Source organism: Tenrec ecaudatus, chromosome 2 (assembly GCF_050624435.1).
Source record: "Tenrec ecaudatus isolate mTenEca1 chromosome 2, mTenEca1.hap1, whole genome shotgun sequence".
Classification (NCBI taxonomy): Eukaryota; Metazoa; Chordata; class Mammalia; order Afrosoricida; family Tenrecidae; genus Tenrec; species Tenrec ecaudatus.
In genome coordinates, this window is record NC_134531.1 from 223386429 (window position 1) to 223405502 (window position 19074).

The 19074-nt window shown below is 50.5% G+C and overlaps 1 protein-coding gene across 1 annotated transcript in view; it reads left to right on the forward strand.

Moving 5' to 3' along the window:
* The first annotated feature begins 1790 nt into the window (after nucleotides 1–1790).
* URB1 (URB1 ribosome biogenesis factor) overlaps nucleotides 1791–19074 on the forward strand; it is a 77378-nt gene continuing 60094 nt past the window's right edge. Inside the window, exons 1-7 of the mRNA XM_075542372.1 lie at nucleotides 1791–2256; nucleotides 5607–5746; nucleotides 6246–6397; nucleotides 7661–7793; nucleotides 14367–14463; nucleotides 15855–15940; nucleotides 18211–18336. Of these exons, the coding sequence (XP_075398487.1) occupies nucleotides 2115–2256; nucleotides 5607–5746; nucleotides 6246–6397; nucleotides 7661–7793; nucleotides 14367–14463; nucleotides 15855–15940; nucleotides 18211–18336 (876 nt within the window). The 5' untranslated portion in view covers nucleotides 1791–2114. The remainder of the gene's footprint in view (nucleotides 2257–5606; nucleotides 5747–6245; nucleotides 6398–7660; nucleotides 7794–14366; nucleotides 14464–15854; nucleotides 15941–18210; nucleotides 18337–19074) is intronic.

The window sequence follows — 19074 nt, forward strand, 5'->3', positions numbered from 1 at the left end:
GCTGTAGAATGCAAGGCAGATAGCAGAAAAGTCAGTGGGGTTTGGAGTTTTATTGAGTTGAGGGGAAGTACAGGCTTCTCTGTTGTATTCAGGGGACACTGTCTCTTTTGTTAGAGTGCATAGTGATGGTCTTTGAAATAATGCTCCACTCTTCAAATTGCGAATCAAAGAGATAAATGAGTGGTCTTGATCTTGGTAAATGCCACCTGAAGAAATTCGCCATTGAAGAGATGAAAACTTTCATCAGAAAAGAGAAAGGAATTCCTCAGGGCTCCTCACTAAAATGTGATGGCATTGAATCCCAGTGAAGTAATGCATAAACTCATCTTGTTAGAACCATATACACTTCTCATATTCCGAGAGCCCAGGATAAATACGCTGGAACACGACCTTGACACTGAGCTCTGATTGAGCCGCTTCTTTTATCCCTTTCCTAAACTTGACTTTAACTTTGTAAGATTAAAATAAGCAGCACCAACTACAAAAAAGACAGATAAGCCTGCATTCAACAAGCGTGAATGTTAGGTGTGACCACTGGAAATAAACTGTCTACGAGAGATTAGGCACTGCCCCTGACTAATTCACCACAGTGCAGGGGCTGGTTTACCAGTTTATTGATGCAGGTAGAAAAGTGGGTTATGGTTTGGACTGTTATCTGTAGGGTCAGCAGTTTGAAGCCAACATCTGATCTGCTGGAGAAAGATGAGGCTTTCTACTCTAGTACTTTAATCCAGAAACCCTTAGGGGAAAGTCTACCGTGTCCTATAGGGTCACTCTGAGTCAGGAAAGTTGGTTTTTTGGTTTGCAGCTTTTTGACAGCATTCTAAGAGTTGACTCGCCTTTTAAGACAACCAGTTAAAACAGCTGAGTGATTGGTTTTTCTAAAGTGGATAGTCAGACCTTTCTGACATACCTCTGGGAAGACTCACCCCCCCCATCTTATGGGTGCATCAAGAGTGTTAGCTCCTGGTACCATCCAAGCACTCCTTTGACCAAGACCCTGGGCAGAATCTGAACTTACACAGCTTTCTCTGCTGCCTGTCAGATTCACCCTGGCAGAAAATAATGCTCATGGGTGCCAATTAACCAGAGAAAAGAACCCGGGAGGGGAACTATTGGGAATTCAGTCTGTCTTTCTAATTAGAGTGTTGACCTTTACAAGCTGTATTTTTAGCACATCCGTCTGCTTACTGATGACACAGTTCAAACCTGCTGGCTGGCTCCTGTCGGACTGGCACTAACATGGGCATTTCCGGAGTGACAAGAGTCCTGCCAGGCCAGAGGCTGCTGGTCCACATCATCGGATTGTTCCAGAGAAATTCTGAGATCTCCACAAGCCAAAAAAGGCCTGGTCTGGAGACTGTAAAGAACACTGGGCACTCAGGTCAGACTAAAGGGCACCTACAGAGAAAACGAAGTATCCATCTGATGAGCTGGGTCATAATTTATGTGGCCACTTAACCAAGCACTGGTGTAGGCGTATAAAATGCACCCGTGTTCAAAAAACGTTCTTAATGGATTCATTTATACTTCCTTTTTATTCCGGAATGCAGTTGCTGGCAGTCCCAGCTTAGAAAGACGCTCTGTACTTTTGTCTCCGTCTAAGCATCATTTATTTGGCTCCCGCAGCCCAGAGGGCTGCTGAAGGCTGGCTCTGACGTCTGCGGCCGGAACTGAACGCTGATGTCGCCCGACGAAGCTTCGGGACAGGGCCGCTCCGTCCCGCTCAGGTGCGACTGGGGGACGGTCAGGGTGCCCCCGAGAGCCGCAGGCCTAACGCAGGTCGGGGGAAAACCAGAGGAAAAGGGTCACACCGCGCAAATTCAGACACGCAGCCAGCAGCCTCAACCTCCAGTCCGCGCTCCGCCCCTTACAAGGCCCCGCCCACAGCGCCGACCGCGCCCCTTACAAGGCACCGCCCACAACGCCCGCCCCGCCCCAACCAGGTCCCGCCTCTTCCGCTGACGCCTGTCCTCTGTGTCCCGCCCTTTCCTGGAGCCCCTCCCCTCCCTGCCCACGTGTGTTCCTGAGACCCGTACCTGCTCCTGGCGCGCGGTTTCTGTCAGGTCCAGGGCAGTGTGTGGCTCGCGTCCCCCACCACAGCCTTCACGGCCATGGGGGTCCCCAAAAGGAAGGCCCCGGACACCCAAGATGGCGCAGCTTTCCCCGTGGGCGCAGCCAAGCGGATCCGCGCTGACCAGCTCACCGGCGTGCAGTTCAAGGCGCAGCTACGGGACTCGCGAGGTGCCGGGCCCGGTGAGTGCGGGATCGCGGCCGGGGCCGAGGTGCGCGTGCTTCGGAAGTGGTCTCCCGGCCTCGGTCTGGGTCGACCGAAAACTTCCTGCAGCGTTTGCGTCACCGAGTGTCCGGGGGAGGGTCCCCGGCCGGCCTGCACTGCCCGCTGCGGATCTCGGCCCCGAGCTGTCTGTCTGTCTGTCAGCCGCAGCCAGAGGACCGCGACGTGCTGCTTTGGGACAGTTTCGTGCGTGCGACCTCGCGCGTCCAGTGCTTGCGCAGCGTTCCTCAGCAGGCGTAACACCTCTCTATTGCATTTGTCGGGAACGTAGGTGGAGAGTGTGTGTCCATTCACACAACCAATGTTTATCGATTCTCTAGTGTGAATCAGCTCTGGGCTATCCGTCAAGGTGGTTTGCAACCTCATGAGCTGTCAGCATCAATCCAACGTGCACACGCATTCGTCAACATGGGGCAGATACACGCCAGTACCAGAATCCACCACCATGGCCTGTCAGTTTACCAAGACTGGACCAGTGCCTCGTGCAGAGCACATGCTGTAGTTTAATAGCTTAATCTGAAGTTGTGCTTGAACTCCAGCAAATAGGCAGGCTGGGGGACAGTGGCACGATTGAACATAAATGTGGAAACTTTGTTAAAATAACACAGGGAATGTTTCTTCCAAGTGAAAGAAACCAGTAGATTTATGGCCAGAGTTTGCTCTCTTTCACATTTTTTTAATCTCACATACCTTGTTTCAAACGTTTAATACTTAAAACTGCTAGTAAGTTGGAAATTGTACCTGCTTTAGCATCCATTCAAGGATGCCCTGGTGGTGTAGTGGTTACTCGCTGGGCTGTGATCTGCACGGTGGGCAGTTTGAAACCACCAGCCGCCCCTTGGGGAAAGCCTTGTCTTTCTATTTCTGTAAACAGTGGGCAGCGGGGCTGCTGGGAGTCAGCACTGACTCGATGGCACTGAGAGTTAGCCTCAATTCAGTATGTATGAAACATTTGCTGTGGCGTGGCCTCTGACTCCTAGGGGCCCTGTGCGTATCAGTGTAGACCTGTGCTGGGCTGCTTTCTTGGAAGCAGATTGCCAGGCCTTTCTCCTGAGGCATCACTGGGTAGATTTGAACCCCACACCTTTTAGTTAGTAACCAAGTGTTTAACTGTATGTGCCTAGTGACTCTGAAGTACTGTTTTTCGGTGCTGTCACACTGAACCGCCCCATGGGGTTCTCTTAACCCCCGTCTCAAGGGAAGCAGAGTACGGAAGCACCAGTCTTTCTCTGAGTAGATCTGAACTGCCGATCTTTTGCTTAACAGTCAGGTGCTTAACCATTGTGCCAATGGGGTTCCTTAAGTATTTACTGGGTGATTTACAAAAGGAGGCCTGTGGTTAACTGTTCACCTGCTAAATGAAAGGTCACTGGTTCAAACCCACCAGCAGCTCTGTGGGAAAAAGGCCTGGTAGTCTGTTCCTATAAGGATTATTCCGGTTAGGTGTCTTCAAGTGTGTCCAGCGCAGCAGGAGGACACCTTGTGCAGTCCTGTGCCTGGGGTCATTCTACACTGCCCTAAGGGTGGCTGAGAACCTTAAGCCTCAACAGCATACAACATTAGTTGAAAGCACTTGTGCTTGACTGACTAAAAGGCTAGCTATTCTGATGCGCACAGGATCGCGGTGAGTGAAAGTGGACTCCATGCAAGGGGTGGTGGTAGAGAGTGGGGAGTAGAGATCAGACACAAGCCTGCCGTCATAGGTGTGCCAAGGGAGACGTCACATGGTAAGATCCCAGAAGTAGGGGGCCTAGCACAAGTCCGCCCAAGGTGAAGAACACTGTGCCTAACAGAAACCTCAGACCTGATCCGGGGGCTTAAAGGACCAAAAAGAAGTGGCTTCTTCTTTGTGTAGGTTTGTAGGATGGGACAGGGGCAAAGACAGGAGCCTATTAGGCAAGAGAAAGAGCATATGTACTCATTTGAAAGTAACTTTTTTTGTTTTAAAAGTTACTGTAGTTGCATTGTGGCCATTGTATTGGGAGGGAGATGCCCTTGATGGAGTGTCCTAGTAGATTGATTGTAAATACTATGTAGGTTGAGGCCTTTTCTAGTTGGATCACAGCCTACCTCAGTCACTTTATGCACTACCTAATGCTTGGGGCTGGTGTGCGGTAATTGTTGAAAGAAAGGATGAATGCCCGTGGAGAGATGGTGTAGCTACGAGGCCATCACTTCTCACCCTGTAACACCTGGATGGCTGGGAGTGATATGTTGGGTAGCCAAGCCTACTGTGGTTGAGTCCACTGGAACTCAGCAACCCTATAGGACAGAGTAGAATTGCTCCTTAGGGTTTCTGAGACTGTCAATCTTAACAGGAACAGACTCTGCAGTTATCCGCCCAGTGTTTAGCCCACTACGTCGCCAGGGCTCCTAGGAGGAATAGGTCACAGGCTGGCAATGACTCCTTACAACAAGCATCAGTCGTAGCTGTGCCACCCAATCGTAGCATCTCTGGTTTTCACCCGTGTCCTCGGATTTCTGGAATGTGATGAGGGGACATTGTAAGTGCCTCCAGGATGTCCATGAGGATTGAGCTCATTCATGTGACCCACAGCCACCTCTGTCGGAACACTCAGTGCCCTTTCTTAGAATCGCCTCTCGATGATGCTGCCCTGATGTGCAGTGATGGAGTAGCCCAGGGTCCAGAGCAGTGCCTGCAAGTCAGAACCATGCAGTGAATGATGAGTGTAGCTGCTGTCAGAGAAAGGTTGTATTACAACGTGGACAAGAATGCTAGGCTCTAGCGCAGGGGCTGCAGCATCACCATGTTGTGATACAGGTCTAGCTCTTCTGTTACCGTGTTGCACACACAAACCCAAACTCACTGCCGCCGAGTTGGTGCCGACTCATCGCGACCCTGTAGGACAAGGAAGAACTGCCCCTGTGGGTTTCGGAGACTAACTCTCTCTAGGAATAGGAAAGCCCCATCATTCTCCTGAGGAGCGGCTGATGGTTTCCAACTGCTGCCCCTGTGGTTAGCAGCCCAACTCGTAACCACTAGACCACCAAAGCTCCATCTGTTGGAATACCCTACACTTACTCTTAGCTCCTATGGACGAGGGAATGGAGGCTCCTGGGGACCTGGGCAAGGGCTTGGGCGAGGCACGATTCCAGCCCATGGGTACCACGGGCTCAGTTTGTGATCCTCCTCCCTGGCTTCCACTAGCGGCCTCTGAGGCTGTGGGTGGGTTGGGGAGCAAGCATTGCCCCAGGGAATGGGTGCAGTGCAGTGGCTGTGATTGTTTCTAAAGCAGCTCTTGTGGTCTGAAGACTGTCTTGTTAACATGTGAGTGTAATTTCATTTCAGCCTTGGAAGCGTTTGTCACGATGGCCAAGAAGCTGCCACAGGCGGGGATGTACGATGTTGTGGAAGGATATATAAAGATATCGGTGGAGTGCGCGGAGCTTTTCCAGCTCCTGAGCGGAGAGAAGCGGCCTGAGAGTGAAGTATGCCGTTCCTCACCTGGCTGATGCGGAGAGGAAAATAGTTACTGTTGTGCTAAGCTTGATGACAGAGACGCAGCACCCATTTCCATGCCTACTTACTAGCTTTCTACAGCAAAGGAGACGGTCTCTGGGCTCGGAAGGCATTCAGTTTCACACTCATGGGCCTTTTTAGTGGGGAAACTGCGCATTGCCATGGGGTGACTCATCACAGCAGGATGACCGTGCCTTTGAATCTAGGTGTGCTTGGGGTCAACAGGGTTGGCCTTAACAAGAAAGAAGCAGTTAAAAAATAAGTCAATGTGTTACAGACTCAGACTGTAGATCCAAAGGGTTAACTGTTTAGGAGACTGCCCTGAAGCTGTGGATCGGAGCAGCCCCCACGCCAGGGGGCCTAGTCTTTGCACCTTCTCAGTTCATATTGTGCCATTGGCAGTAGCTGTTGTCTATTTGAATAGAAATGCATGCGGGAAGCATAATTGCCTCCATTCCATCTGTGCAGATACTGTTAATATTTCAAGTTCTCGAGGCCATCCTGTTGCGCACGGCAAGCGATCTTTCACATTTCCACGTGGTGGGCACCAACATCGTGAAAAAACTCATGAATAACCACATGAAGCTCATCTGTGAGTCCCTGTATGCCTCAGGCTACAAGTAAGTCCCCTGATGCCCTTTGCCCAAGGATGACCTTGGGGCTGGGATGGCCTTCAGCGCTGTAAAAGGGTGCTTGACTTAACCTGCCCCTCCTTCCTCTGTGCTTGGCCCTCCCTCACACAGTCCCCTCCCTGCCCCGGGTCAGGACTTCTCAGAAATGTCACCTCTTTTAGCCAGCCTTCAGCGGGTGCCACTTTCTTCTGCTAATTTTTTTTTTCTTTTAACATTCTGCCTGGAGGCTTCCACAGGTTCCCAGAAAAATTTCATGTTCTTTTTATGTCATTTTTCTGCAAGCTTTTTGAAACTCTGGTATTTGTATATTGTATATGAGGGGGCTTCAGAAAATTCATGGAAAAATGAAGTGAAAAGCTAAGTGGAATTTTTCCATGAACTCTTTGAAGCCCCCTCAGATACTGGACGTATGGGAACAGTGGAGATTCTGTGGTGGAATTCTTGCCTTCCGTGAGGAGACCAGGTTTTATTTCCTGGCCAGCCTGGCCATCCCCCCATCAGTCAGAGGAGGCTTGTGTGTGTGGCTGTGATGCGGAATAGGTTTCCGTGGAGCTTCTAGACTTAGACAGACTAGGAAGAAGAGCCTGACAGCTTCTAGAACCTTTCAGTGATAGCCCTATAGATCACAATGAAAATTGCCCGGTCTGCACCCAGCCTCAGGGGTGGCCTGGGCTCCGCACTGGAGTATCCCATGTGTGCATAAGGGCACCGTGAGTTGGGGTCGCTCCATTGGCAGCTACTGGAACACAACCAGTAGCTCTTCTTTTACTGTCTCCCTCCACTAGATGGTAAAGTACTTCACTGCCGTAGAAAGCTGGGCCCTGCTGTCTGTCTGCCCAGTGCCTAGAGCAGGGCCTCTGGTAGTAGCGGGTACTCAGAAAGCCGTGGGTTCTGGTTTACCGCAGCATAGAAAGGCACAAAGCTTACCCTTGGTGAAGCTTCTGTGACAAGGTCTTTCTCTGCTCCCACAAGCACAGCATGATCTTTGAGTTAGTTGGATGACCATGTACTCGGCGATCACATCCCACCTTCTACGTATGTTGGATTTTATGCTCACCATCCTCCTCAGCCTCAGGATTATGAATTTTTGTTTGCGTTCGTTTTGTTATCAGAAGCATATGTCTCGTCCCCTCATTTCTCTGGCTGGGGGATCACCAAGCGTAGAAGCAGTCATGCGGGGGCTGCATGGCCAGGTGGTGGTGCGCTTCTGCGGCTTCTGACATGACTGCTTTGCTTGTTGCTCCTGTGCAGGCTAGCTCGGACCTGCCTGAATCTGATGGCAGCCCTGGTGGCCCAGGGGACCGAAGCTGCCAGGGACGTCTGCAGCAACTTTGATTTGAATAAAAAGCCCCTGTACGCCTTGGTGACCAAACGGGATTCAAAGGTGAGGAGCTGTGAGGGTCTGGCCACCTCCCAAGGGTTTGGCTGGTTTCTCTCTCCCTCTGGCTTTGGGACTGGGATGGCTATAGGAAGGGGGCGGGCATCTTTGTGGAGAAGGATGTGCTGTGGCGGCCACTGCAGTTTGTGGGAGTGGAAGGCCACATGTGGTAGAGCCCCAAGCAGCGGGGACCCTGGACTGGTTTTTGGGGCCACTCAGCCTCGCCATGCCTTGTGGACTGTGCTGTGCTCGCAGTGTGTCTGCGTCGCAGTCACCGTCTGTACAACAGCATGGAGCCCTGCCTGGTCCTGGGTCGTCCTTACAGGCCTTCCCGCGTCTGAGCCCCCCCCCCCCCATCCCCAGCAGCCACTTCTCCAATATTACTGACCTTCCACCAAGCATGGCCCCCTTCTCCAGGGACTGGCTCCTCCCGGTGACATGTCCAAAGTGCACGCGATAAAGCCTTGCCATCCTTGCTTTTAAGGAGCACTTTGACTGAACTTGTAAGGCAAATGTTCCCCTTCTTTTGGCTGGCCGGGGGGTGCTGATGTGCTTTCTAGGGCAGTAGCTCTCCCTCACTCGGGCCAGCTCTCAGACGCATATGATGAGGCGATTGAAAATACCACGGCTTGAGGTCAGGCTCACTCCAATCCTCGGCCTTTCACCTGTGCTCTTGAACTCTCTGAAGAACTTTTTCTTTGCACCATTTGTCCAGTGCAGTACATGCTTAATTTCTTGACTGCTGATTCCATGGGTGTCGGTTGTAAAATTAAATCCTTGACAAACTCGAATCTTTTTCTCTCTTCCCCATGCTGCTGCTTACTGGTCCATTGGAGGGATTTTTCTTTTCTTCATGTTGAGGCGTAGTCCCATTGGAATGTCCAGCCCTGTAGCGGAGTACCCTCTGATGAATCATTCTGTCCACTGGGGAGTGAACCCGAGTCAAAGCCACGGGCATCGTGGTTTTGCTGGTGTGACTGTGCCTGCCTTTTGTAGTCCATGCGTTGGATAAAGGCCCGGATATGCCATGGAGAAGCGTGCATGGCTGAATCTGAGAAGAGCGGTTTAAAAACAGTTCCCCATAGGCTTTCGCAATTCCATGAGGGGTTGGGGAGATTCTTGAAGAGAAGGGGCACGTTTGAGGATTGGGAAGCATCCCCTCCATGCACGTGCTGATCAAACCCAAACCAAGCCCCCTGCCAGCGAGTTGATTCCAACTATAACGTTTCCGAGGCTAGACGTCTTTACAGGCCAGACAGCCTCATCTTTCTCCTGGGGAGCGGCTGGTGGTTTTGAACCCCTACCTTGCAGTTAACAATCTGCCACCCAATGCACAGGTTGTCAGAGTGCCTGTCTGCCTGCCAGGTCAGCTTCCCTCAATGGCTCTCCAGAGCTGCTGGCAGCTGTGGCTCCTCGTTCTCTGGAGACACCCATTTCCCGAGCATAAAAACAGACAACAGTGACCGAAGGGGAAAACCACACTGGGACAGTGTGTTTAATCACATGTACCTTGTCCTCTGACTGCCTTTGGGAATTAAGAGTATCTGAATTCTCACCTTCCACATGGGAGGGAGACCTGGGTTCCACTCCCAGCCAATCCTCCTCGTGCGCAGCCACCAGCCATCCGTCAGTGGAACTTGTGTGTTGCTGTGATTCTGAGCAGATTTTAGCGGAGCTCCTGTCCTAAGACAGACTAGGAAGAAAGGCCTGGTGATCTTCCAAAACTCAGCCAGTAAAAACATTACAGAATACAACAGTCATGGACATAGTACCTAGCTCACCTTGAGCCAGGCGGGATGAATCGACAGCAGCTAACAACAGCACCCATCACCACTGCCCAATATAAACCAGAAAAACCAAACTCACTGCCATTGAGTCGTCATAGCAACCCTATAGGACAAGGTAGAACTGTCCCTGTGACTAGCTGGTAGATTTGAACTACTGACCTTGCAGTTAGCAGCCTAACTCATAACCACTACATCACCAGTGTTTATTAATAGTCATAGCGCCAGGTCACTTTTATGGCTCTGTGAGGTTGGTTCATATTTAGCCTGGAATTACAGGGTAGTTACTCCAAAGAAAAAGAAGTCTGGCCCTTCAGACCTCATGGAAACCCTGCTTGATGATATATCAGCAGTCCCATTCAGTGAGTCATGGCTCCTGACTTTTAAATTTTTAATAAAAAGAATATGTGTGTGATGTTATCTGCCAGCTTTTCTCACCCTTCCCTCTCCTGTCTCTTGATCTCAGCCACCCCAGCCATCTGAATAAAGTATATTAACCCCCCCAGGCCACCGACCAAGGCAACACAGTAAGGCAGCCCAATGAGGCTGCCCTTCCGGAGCCCCTACTCCAAGGCAGCACTCAAGCTGCCTTCTCCCAAGGCAAGTGACATTGACCTCCCAAAAAACTCACCGCCAATTCTGACACATAGTGACCCTGTAGGGCAGACCAGAACTGCTCCTGTGGCTTTCTGAGACTGGAACTCTTTACAGGGGTAGAAAGCCTCCTCTTTCTCTCTCAGTGCCAGTGGTGGTTTTGAACTGCTGACCTTGTAGTTAGGAGCCCAACTCGTAAACACTATGCTGCCATGGCCCTGTAAAATGGGTGCCAGGAGGATAAGGGGAAGGTGGGGAGAGATAGGGGGAACTGATCACAATGATCTACATATAACCCCCTCCCAAGGGGGCTGGACAACAGAAAAGTGGGTGAAGGGAGACATCGGTCAGTGTGAGACATGAAAAAATAGTAATAATTTCTAAATTATCAAGGGTTCATGAGGGAGGGAGGGGGAAAAATGAGAAGCTGATACCAAGGGCTCAAGTAGAAAATGTTTCAAAAATGATGATGGTAACAAATGTACAAATGTGCTTGACACAATGGATGGATTTATAGATTGTGATAGAGTTGTATGAGGCCCCAATAAAATGATTTAAAAAATAAATATATATATAAATACAAAACGGGCGTCATTGTGTAGACCAGGGTGGAGAACCTTTTTCTGCCAAGGGCTATTTGGCTATTTATAACATCGTGGGAGGGCCGCGCAGGTCGCACTTTGAGTTACCTCACCCCTGCCGCGATGGCGGGGACTGCTGCTCTGGTGAGGTGCCGCTGGCCTGGATGATTTTGTGGGCTGTATGTAGCCATGGGCTGGATTGTCCCCTCCTGTGGTCTAGTCTTGATGAACACTTTTTACTTTCTTTTGTGTAATAGTTTACAGATCAAGTGACTTAAATGCTTATTGTGTTGCAGGGAACAGTTTCTAGACATCTACTTCTTTTTTAAGGTAGGCGGTGTCAGGGATATTCAGAATACGAGACCCCTGCAGTCAGCTCCCGTGTACTGGCCTCCCTTTTTAGCAGGTGCCAGCCACCCCTCCTAGCCGTCCACTTGCTTGGGTGGCAGTGCAGCCAGCAAACCCCAGGTGGGAATCGTATCTCCCCCTACGTTATTGCAGTGTGTCTCGCTAACAGAAAAAGACCTTAGAATAAAAACCAAAACCACTAGAGTGCATATCAGACCTCACACCATGAGTGATTAATTGGTCAGTATCATCCTGAGGCTCAGTTCAGTCTCGGGTTTTCCCACCCATCTCAGCAACCTCCTTAGGCCCTTGTAGTTCCAATCAGTATTCCGACAGGGCCACGGGGCGCATTGGGTGCGTGCTATGTCTCTGGCTGTTGTCTTCCACCCTCCCCTTTGACCGATGGCTGCTAGTTTTTGACACCAGCAGAAAGGTATTTTGGAATGAGTGTGCTCTGGCGTTCTGGAGGGGGTTGTTAAAGGAGAGAGAGAGAAGATTATGGGCATCTTCATCTTGCCAAAGAAAGCATTGTCACAAGCACTCTGCCAACGCAGGAGCTTTACCAAATATGCTTCGGTCTATTTCAGACAGTGCTTTGCAGAACACGCCTGAAAAGAGTCCGGGACATTTTCTTCCTGCCCTGTGAGGTCCCAGGGTAGGAATGAGGAGCTGGCCTGTGTCTCTTCTAGTTGGCTGGAGGCTGCCTTGGATGGAGTGTGCTGAAGTCAGGAGGGAGGCCCACCCAGAGGGCAGTCTGTGGCCAGGTGGAAGAGGGGGCATGCGACGGTGGTGTCTGTCTGTAGTGGTGGGCGATGCTTTGTCATGGGGAATCTCATCCAGAGTGTCAGGAACTCATACATTTGGGGGTTGTCTGGGGTATCAGAAAGTTGTTTTTGGTAAAATAGAATGACAAAATAATGGCATCCCTGCCCTCCACCAAACCATGCACAAAATGGATACCAGGAGTTAACAACCGTGTTGTTGACGCTGCCGTGATGAAGCTGGGACAGGACGTTCTAGAGGCATGCTGATACCATCTGCCCACCCCTGACCAGCATTCCCGGGACCTGACTCCCAGGCCTACTGCTTTGAGGGATACAGAGCTATGTGGAACCTTTCCACCAGGAGGGAAAAGACTAAGACCTAGTCTAATGTTGTCTGGCAAGTTTTAGCTTAAAATATGAATTAATTGATTAGCATGATTGTGAAACACAAGGCATCTGCAGACCAGGATTGCGAATTAGCTGGGCTTGAGCTGGGCGATGTGTAGACATGAGCAGCGAGGCGTCCGTGGATATGGAGCAACAGCTGCTTGAAGCTTCTTGCCTAAGGAACATCATGTCGGCTATCTTGGCCTCTGTGCTCAGCCCGAGAGCTTGGCGGCTGGCTTGGTAAATGTTGAGTCAGTGAGTGAGGGCACTGGGCGCTGCATCCCTGGGGATCCAGCTTGTCCTCAGACCTTCCCTTGTTGCTGCATCTTGTAAAGAGGCCCGCAGACCCCTGAAGAGAGAGGAGAGTTGGACGGTCCGATATTGAAGGCAAGACGGTGTTTGCCTACTAAGGTCTCTGAGATGCTGTGTGATGTGGACCGAGGTTCCAAAGCCATGCTCACTGCCATCAAGTCGATGCCGACTCAGCGACCCTGTGGGACAGGGGAGACCTGCCCCTGTGTGTTTCCCAGGCTGTAACTCTACAGGAGGAGAAAGCCCCATCTTTCTCCCACGGAGCGGCTGGTGGATTCAAACTGCTGACCTTGCAGATGGCAGCCCACCTTGTAACTTCGAATCCATCAGGGCTCCTCGTGGACTGATGTAGATGCAGTAAACACAGTAAACGTGCAAGACTGTAATCCAGATGTCGGAGACCATGGGTTGGGCTGCCTTCCTCTGTGGGAAGAAATGGACAGATGGACAGACTAGTGAATCCTGCCTTGGAGACCTAGATTGGTGGCCCTTGTGCCCGGAGAAGGGAGCTGCCTGTCAGTGGGGTAACTGTGAAGGAGGGACAAGTTTCGGCCGGGCAGTGAGCTTGCTGGCACCAGTGCAGCTGACTGAGACCTGCAGGACTGAATGGCTCGGCTCTCTTAGATGCCAATCAAGTGGTTGGTCTAAAAGGTACTGGGAGGGAAAGTAGACCGGGCAGCACCAAAGACTTCCCGGCCGTGCCTGTGGTGCAGTGTGGCCTGGTGTTCATGATACAAGTGTCCGTGTTTTGGTTTCTGGTATGAGTGGATAGCCTCTTTCTCACATCTAATAAAAACCAGACATTGCCTTTGCCTCCTGCTAAAAGTAGCACCACTTCTGGATTAGAAAGTAGGTGTGCTGGTTTCACGGACAGCTGGGAGGAGATGATCTGCAGGCGCGTTGAGACTCTTTCGCTCCAAAGCCAAGGGCTCCCCGAACTATTCCACTAGTATTCCATTGCTAGATCTGGGGGAGGGTGGGGTGGGGTGCCAAACCCACCGCTGCCGCGTGGATTCCAACCCATGGCGACCCTGCAGGCCAGAGTACAACTGCACCACAGGGTCTCTAAAGTTGGAATCTAAAACACAATTGCCGGTATATTGGTGCACAGGTTGGGCTGCTAACCTAAGCTCAGCAGTTCAAACCCAGCAGCCGCTCCGTGGGAGGAAGATCTGGCAGGTGTTCTGCTCCCATGAAGATTTACAGCCTCAGAAGTCCATGGGGCAGTTCGAGTCTTCTCAGTGGCTGTGTGTGTATATGTGTGTGTGTGCAATTTGTTTAGAACAGTGGTTCTCAATCTTCCTCATGCTGCCACCCTTTCATACAGTTCCTCATGTTGTGGTGACCCCTCCAACCATAAAATTATTTTCATTGCAACTTCATAACTGTAATTCTGCTACTGTTTTGAATCGGGCAACCCCCAATGGGGTTGAGAACCGCTGGTTTGGAAGCAGCCGTCTTTCTCGCCCAGAGTGGCTGGTGGGTTTGAGCCTCTAACTTGCTTAGGAGCCAGGCATGCTCATCTTGTGAGAAGCTTACCCACTGCTTACCCACATGGATGAATTCGGACAGGGACTTGAAAGAGCAGGAACAGCAGTCGGGTAGAACACTGTGAGGTGGGTGGGTCGGGGTGCAGAGGGGCGAAGGGAAGCTTTATTTCCCTAAAGAGAAGACCGTCGGTTCAGACCCACATCCCTGGGAAGGTGCCCACAGGGAGTAGGCCCTGGGTGCCCGCCCTCTCACTGTGCCCCTGTTTTATATGGGGGGGTTTCATGTCAGTGGGTGACTGTGAGCTTCCTCCCCCTCCAGGGCGTGCCCGACGTCCGGCTGGCCTATATCCAGTTTGCCCTCTCCTTCTTAATTGCTGGCGATGACACCACTATCGTGCAAGTGCTCGAGTTGAAAGGTAAGTGGCCTCTGCTGTTCCTTAGGACACCCTGCCCAAGATTCTTTTAACAATCCGAATGCCCACCGTTTTCTACAGCTTCAGGCAGACACTTGTCGCTTTGTCCAGTGGGCTTGCCCTCGTGACCCCTCGGATCTTAGAGATGGGAGGCTGGTTAGTGTGCGGTGGGGGGGCTCTGCTGCAGAATAGCAGACCCCAGGCTTCATGGGACTCCCTGCTAATAGCTGTCCCGAGAGTGAGTGAGCGTCACTGATCCGCTCAGGACCCCTGGCAGTTTACGGAGAGACTCCGCCCAGGAAGATCATAAAAGGCATGGCACCCGGGGGGGCCGTGACGCACTGCGGGTGCTCAGTCAGAGCCAGTGTCAGGGGCAGGGGTGTCCTGGCAGTAACTCAGCTGCTGAGTGAGGGAGAGCATGGGACTTAGCAACCCTGGGGGGGCAGGCATCCGTGAGGTCCCTCCAGAAGGCGTGGAGGTCGGCAGCCCTGCTGCTGCTACTGTGGAAAGGGAAGCGACACTTCGTCTCCAGAGCAGGGGGCAGGTTTTCACCCCTGCTTTCTGCAGAGTCCTCCAGGAGATGCTTGCTGCTCTCTGTCAGGAGGGTTGACAGTCCCCTGTGGTCACGTGGCCTTTTTATTAAGGACAGTGCTTTAGGAGGACTCTCGTTAGCACCTCTGATGGGGTGAAGATCCATTTCAGAAGACTGTTTCTGGAAGACGGTCTAGCGAAAGACATTAAAACATTTACAATGCTTACCCTACCTGCTGCTACCTCTAAGTCAATAACTCAGGATGGGAATAGAGATTTGGCTAGACGATACTTTTTCCTTATAGGCTAAATAATTAAAATTGCACCACAAATTAGTATGTGACGGGCGTTGGTTCAGACAAACTTTCCAGCAAGTGTTGGGGTCCCGGGTGGTGCAAATGTCCACCCTCTTGGCTGCTGATGAAAAGTTGGCAATTTAAGTCTACCCAGAGGTGCCTCAGAAGAGAGGCCTGGCTATCCACTTCCCCGAAATCAGCCATTGAAAACTGTGGTTTTCACAGTCCCACTGTGGCACGTGGTCCTCGCGAATCAGCATCGACCCCCAAGCAGCTGGTGTGTGTTGGGTTTTCAGCAAGTTCCGCAGAGAGAGGTTTCAGGACAGTGGAATCGTATCGTACCACTCTCCCTCAGGGTTGACTTAATTTTGCTGTGACGTAAGGAAATGGAAGGTAAAGTAGAACTCAGGAGAGGGTTGACCTTTAAAAAGGCCCCCCTGTGTGTTTGCATGAGCAGCTTCTGACTTTCCGCCTGTAAATGATAAGCGCCCCGAGAGCTGTGCCCTCTCGACAGGAACGGCCTTCCGGTTACGGCCCTGAGTTTAATTGTGAAACGTTCGCTTTCAGAATTCATCCCCTGCATTTTTGGCTCCGGCATAAAGGAAGACAGGATCTCTACCATCAGTCTCTTGCTCTCCACCCTGAAAACAAAGGTGCTTGTGGGGTACTCATCATTCGCCCTCTCTGCTTCCCTCCTTGAGAACAACACGCTCCTCATCCACGGTTTCCAGGCTTCTGGAACTGTAATTTCTCACGTTACACGTTCTCTCCATCGGTCACGTTGGTTTGCAGTCTTTCAGGCTGACCTGAGACTTTATTTTTTAAATATATTTTTTATATGAAATATTTTCATTATGAGAATTTTCATTAAAAAGAAGTAATGTTTTCTCTCTACAGCTCAGGAGTAATATGTATTTTCAAGCCTCTAATGTGTACAGAAAACATGCAAAGTCACAGGGAAGGGATGAATCAACCAGGGCACAGTATAGCACTGTTGAAACACACAGTATTTCTCTGGTTCCTTGAGGCTTCCTCACCCCCCACTGTCGTGACCCTAGTCCTGCTTCTTAATTCAGACTAGACTGGAGCATGTACACAGGTATAGATAAGAGATGGTGCTCACGACACTTGGAATCCAGGAACAGGAGTGGGAATAGTGATACCAGAAGGGTAGGCGGAAGAGGGCGAGGGAAGGGGAGGAAGGGGGAACTGATCACAATGATCGACACATCACCACACACACCCCTCCAGGGGGAAGAACAACAGAAACCATGGGGGAAGCGAGATAGCCATCAGTGTGAGATGTGAAAGTATTAATAATTTATAATCTGTCAAGGGCTGACAAGGGGAGGGAGGGAGGGAATAAAGAGGTGATACCAAGGGCTCAATAGAAAGTAAATGTCTTAAAAAAAAAAGAAAGAAAGTGAATGTCTAGAAAAAAATGACAACATATATACAAATATGCCTGATGCAATTGGTGTATGGATTGCGATAAGAATTGTAAGAGCCCCTAGTAAAATGATCTTTAAACAATAAAAAAGACCCCAATCATTAAATCCGTATCTAACACAATCATACTGTGTGGCCTTAGGAAAATCATTTTCACATTTCTGCTTTTCACTTATTTATGGGGAAACATAGATCATGATGTTCTACCAAATATGTTTAGAAGCCCCCTGGGAAAAAGAGTATATGCTAGGCTTTTTGGTATTAAAATAGTTAGAGATTATTTAAGTTTAACTTTTGAAATAGACCAGTCCATTCTTTTTATCAGAATTTTCAAGTCACTTTTTTTTTTTTTAGTAATTTATTGGGAGCTCCTCACCTATGCCCTAATTTTCCATAACTCAAATGGATAAAGCATTAATTGTACAATTGTTACTACAGGCAGTTTCAAAGCATTTTTTTCTTCCTGAAGTCTGTGATATCAATGATATCAACTCCCTTTATCCCCTCCCTCCCCACCCTTTCCCCAGGAACCCTTATTGTTAGCTATTATTGTCATATGTACATATGTGCACATCCATGTGTTGGATGGGGTGGGATACGGCCAAACGTATGTACATGCAGACTTGTTCCATTCTCCTACAATTCTGTTACTCGCTCCTCTCTAGGGGGTTCCACAGTCACTGTTGCTCTCAGCTCCCCCTTCCCTCCCATTCCCGTATCCTCAGGAGACCCTTACTCCTGTGGCTGTCTCTGAAGGGTCATCCGTCCTGGCTTTCCTGCATTGAGCAATCATAATTACACAAATGAGTCTCTGTAGGTCTAACAGTATTCGTGAGGTGAAACATAGTCTTAACAGTGAGAGGAAGGAATAATAAAGACCCAGAAGATAGGTGTGTGTTTCATCAGTGCTCTACTGCACCCTGGATTTATCATCCCTTCAGTGTGGCCCCTGTGAGAGGGACTGTCCTACTCTCTTACAGGTGGGCTTTAGGTCTCCACTGCAGCCACGCCCCTTCACATTGATTTGCTGAGAGACTTTCTTAAGCAGAAACGGAGACGGGCAGGTTTAGAATTGCTAGAATGGCCGCTTATGGTCAGGCAAGGCTGCTGGGTTAACATCAGGAGACTGGCCGCTGTCCAGCATCTCACAGAAAGCCCAACTGAGAGCTCTCCGTTACAAAGAAGATGCCTCGTATCCACTCAGCTAGTGTTGCTTTGTGTGCTGTTGTGTGGCCTGCCTTGTGTCAGCATTTTATGGAGCTGTAAAGACTGGCTCCAAGAGGCTTACTGACTTCAGAACAAAAGCACTGTGAACAGTCAAGCAGCATGAAGGGAAATTGAGTGCTGTTTTTCTCCTTCCATTTTCTGGGTTTTTTTGGGCCAAGTTCTCTGACATCGCAAGCATGGCTTTTCTGTCGTGAGGAAGCATGTCAACTCCATGTCCCTGAGCTTGCTCTGTTAACGTTGTTTTCAGGTCGTTCACAACAAAAATGTCACAAAGACACAGAAGGTGCGTTTCTTCACTGGGCAGTTGTTGAACCAAATCGCGTCGCTTTACTCGTGGAGGGGCATTGCGGACGTGGACACTGGCGACCACGAGGTACGTGTGGTCCCTATTCTCCCCTGACTGTCGGTGGCGCCATTGCCAACGGGACGGAGCATGTGACACAGTACCAGCTTACGCAGCCCTGCCTCTGGGTCTCTTTCCTTTGACCTGTGGTCCTCACCCTCCCTCGAGGCAATACGAGTCTCAAATGTCCTGCCTGTGATCATGGAAACTCCTTTGTCCTTGAGTGGCATCCTGATTTTTTCCTGCAGTGCTTGCTCAGCGGGATTACGGAGGTCCTGCACTCTCCCGTGCTTTTCTCTTCCCACCTCCCTTCCTTCTGGAAATGTTACAGCCAGGAAGCCCCTACATCCTTAGGACTAACAGGGGCTCCCCATGATGCCAAATCTGTTTCTCATTTCCTCCCCCTTCCAGTCTGTCTCCTGGGGACTTTCGAGGGCTGTTTCTTCTGTAGCCTCATCGTCCTCACCTAGTGAGGCGCAGGCTGAGTCAGTCGTCCTTGCTCGGGCCGTGGTGGAGCATTTGCTCTCTCATGGTGACCCTTGGCCAAGGACAGCGGGGTCTGCCTCCCTTTCATCTTCCTCAAGGCCCTTCCCAACATGGAATGGGCAGGGGTGGTGCAGGCTCAGGCCTCCTGCAAGCAGTACGTTAGTTCTCCTCCCACGGGCTTGTTGCTTAGCTTTTGTCTTGCCCTCGCTTTGAATATCAGGAAGCCTCCAGACCTAGTAAACGATCCCCACTCCCCCCAATTTTCTGAGAAAGAGTAAGAGA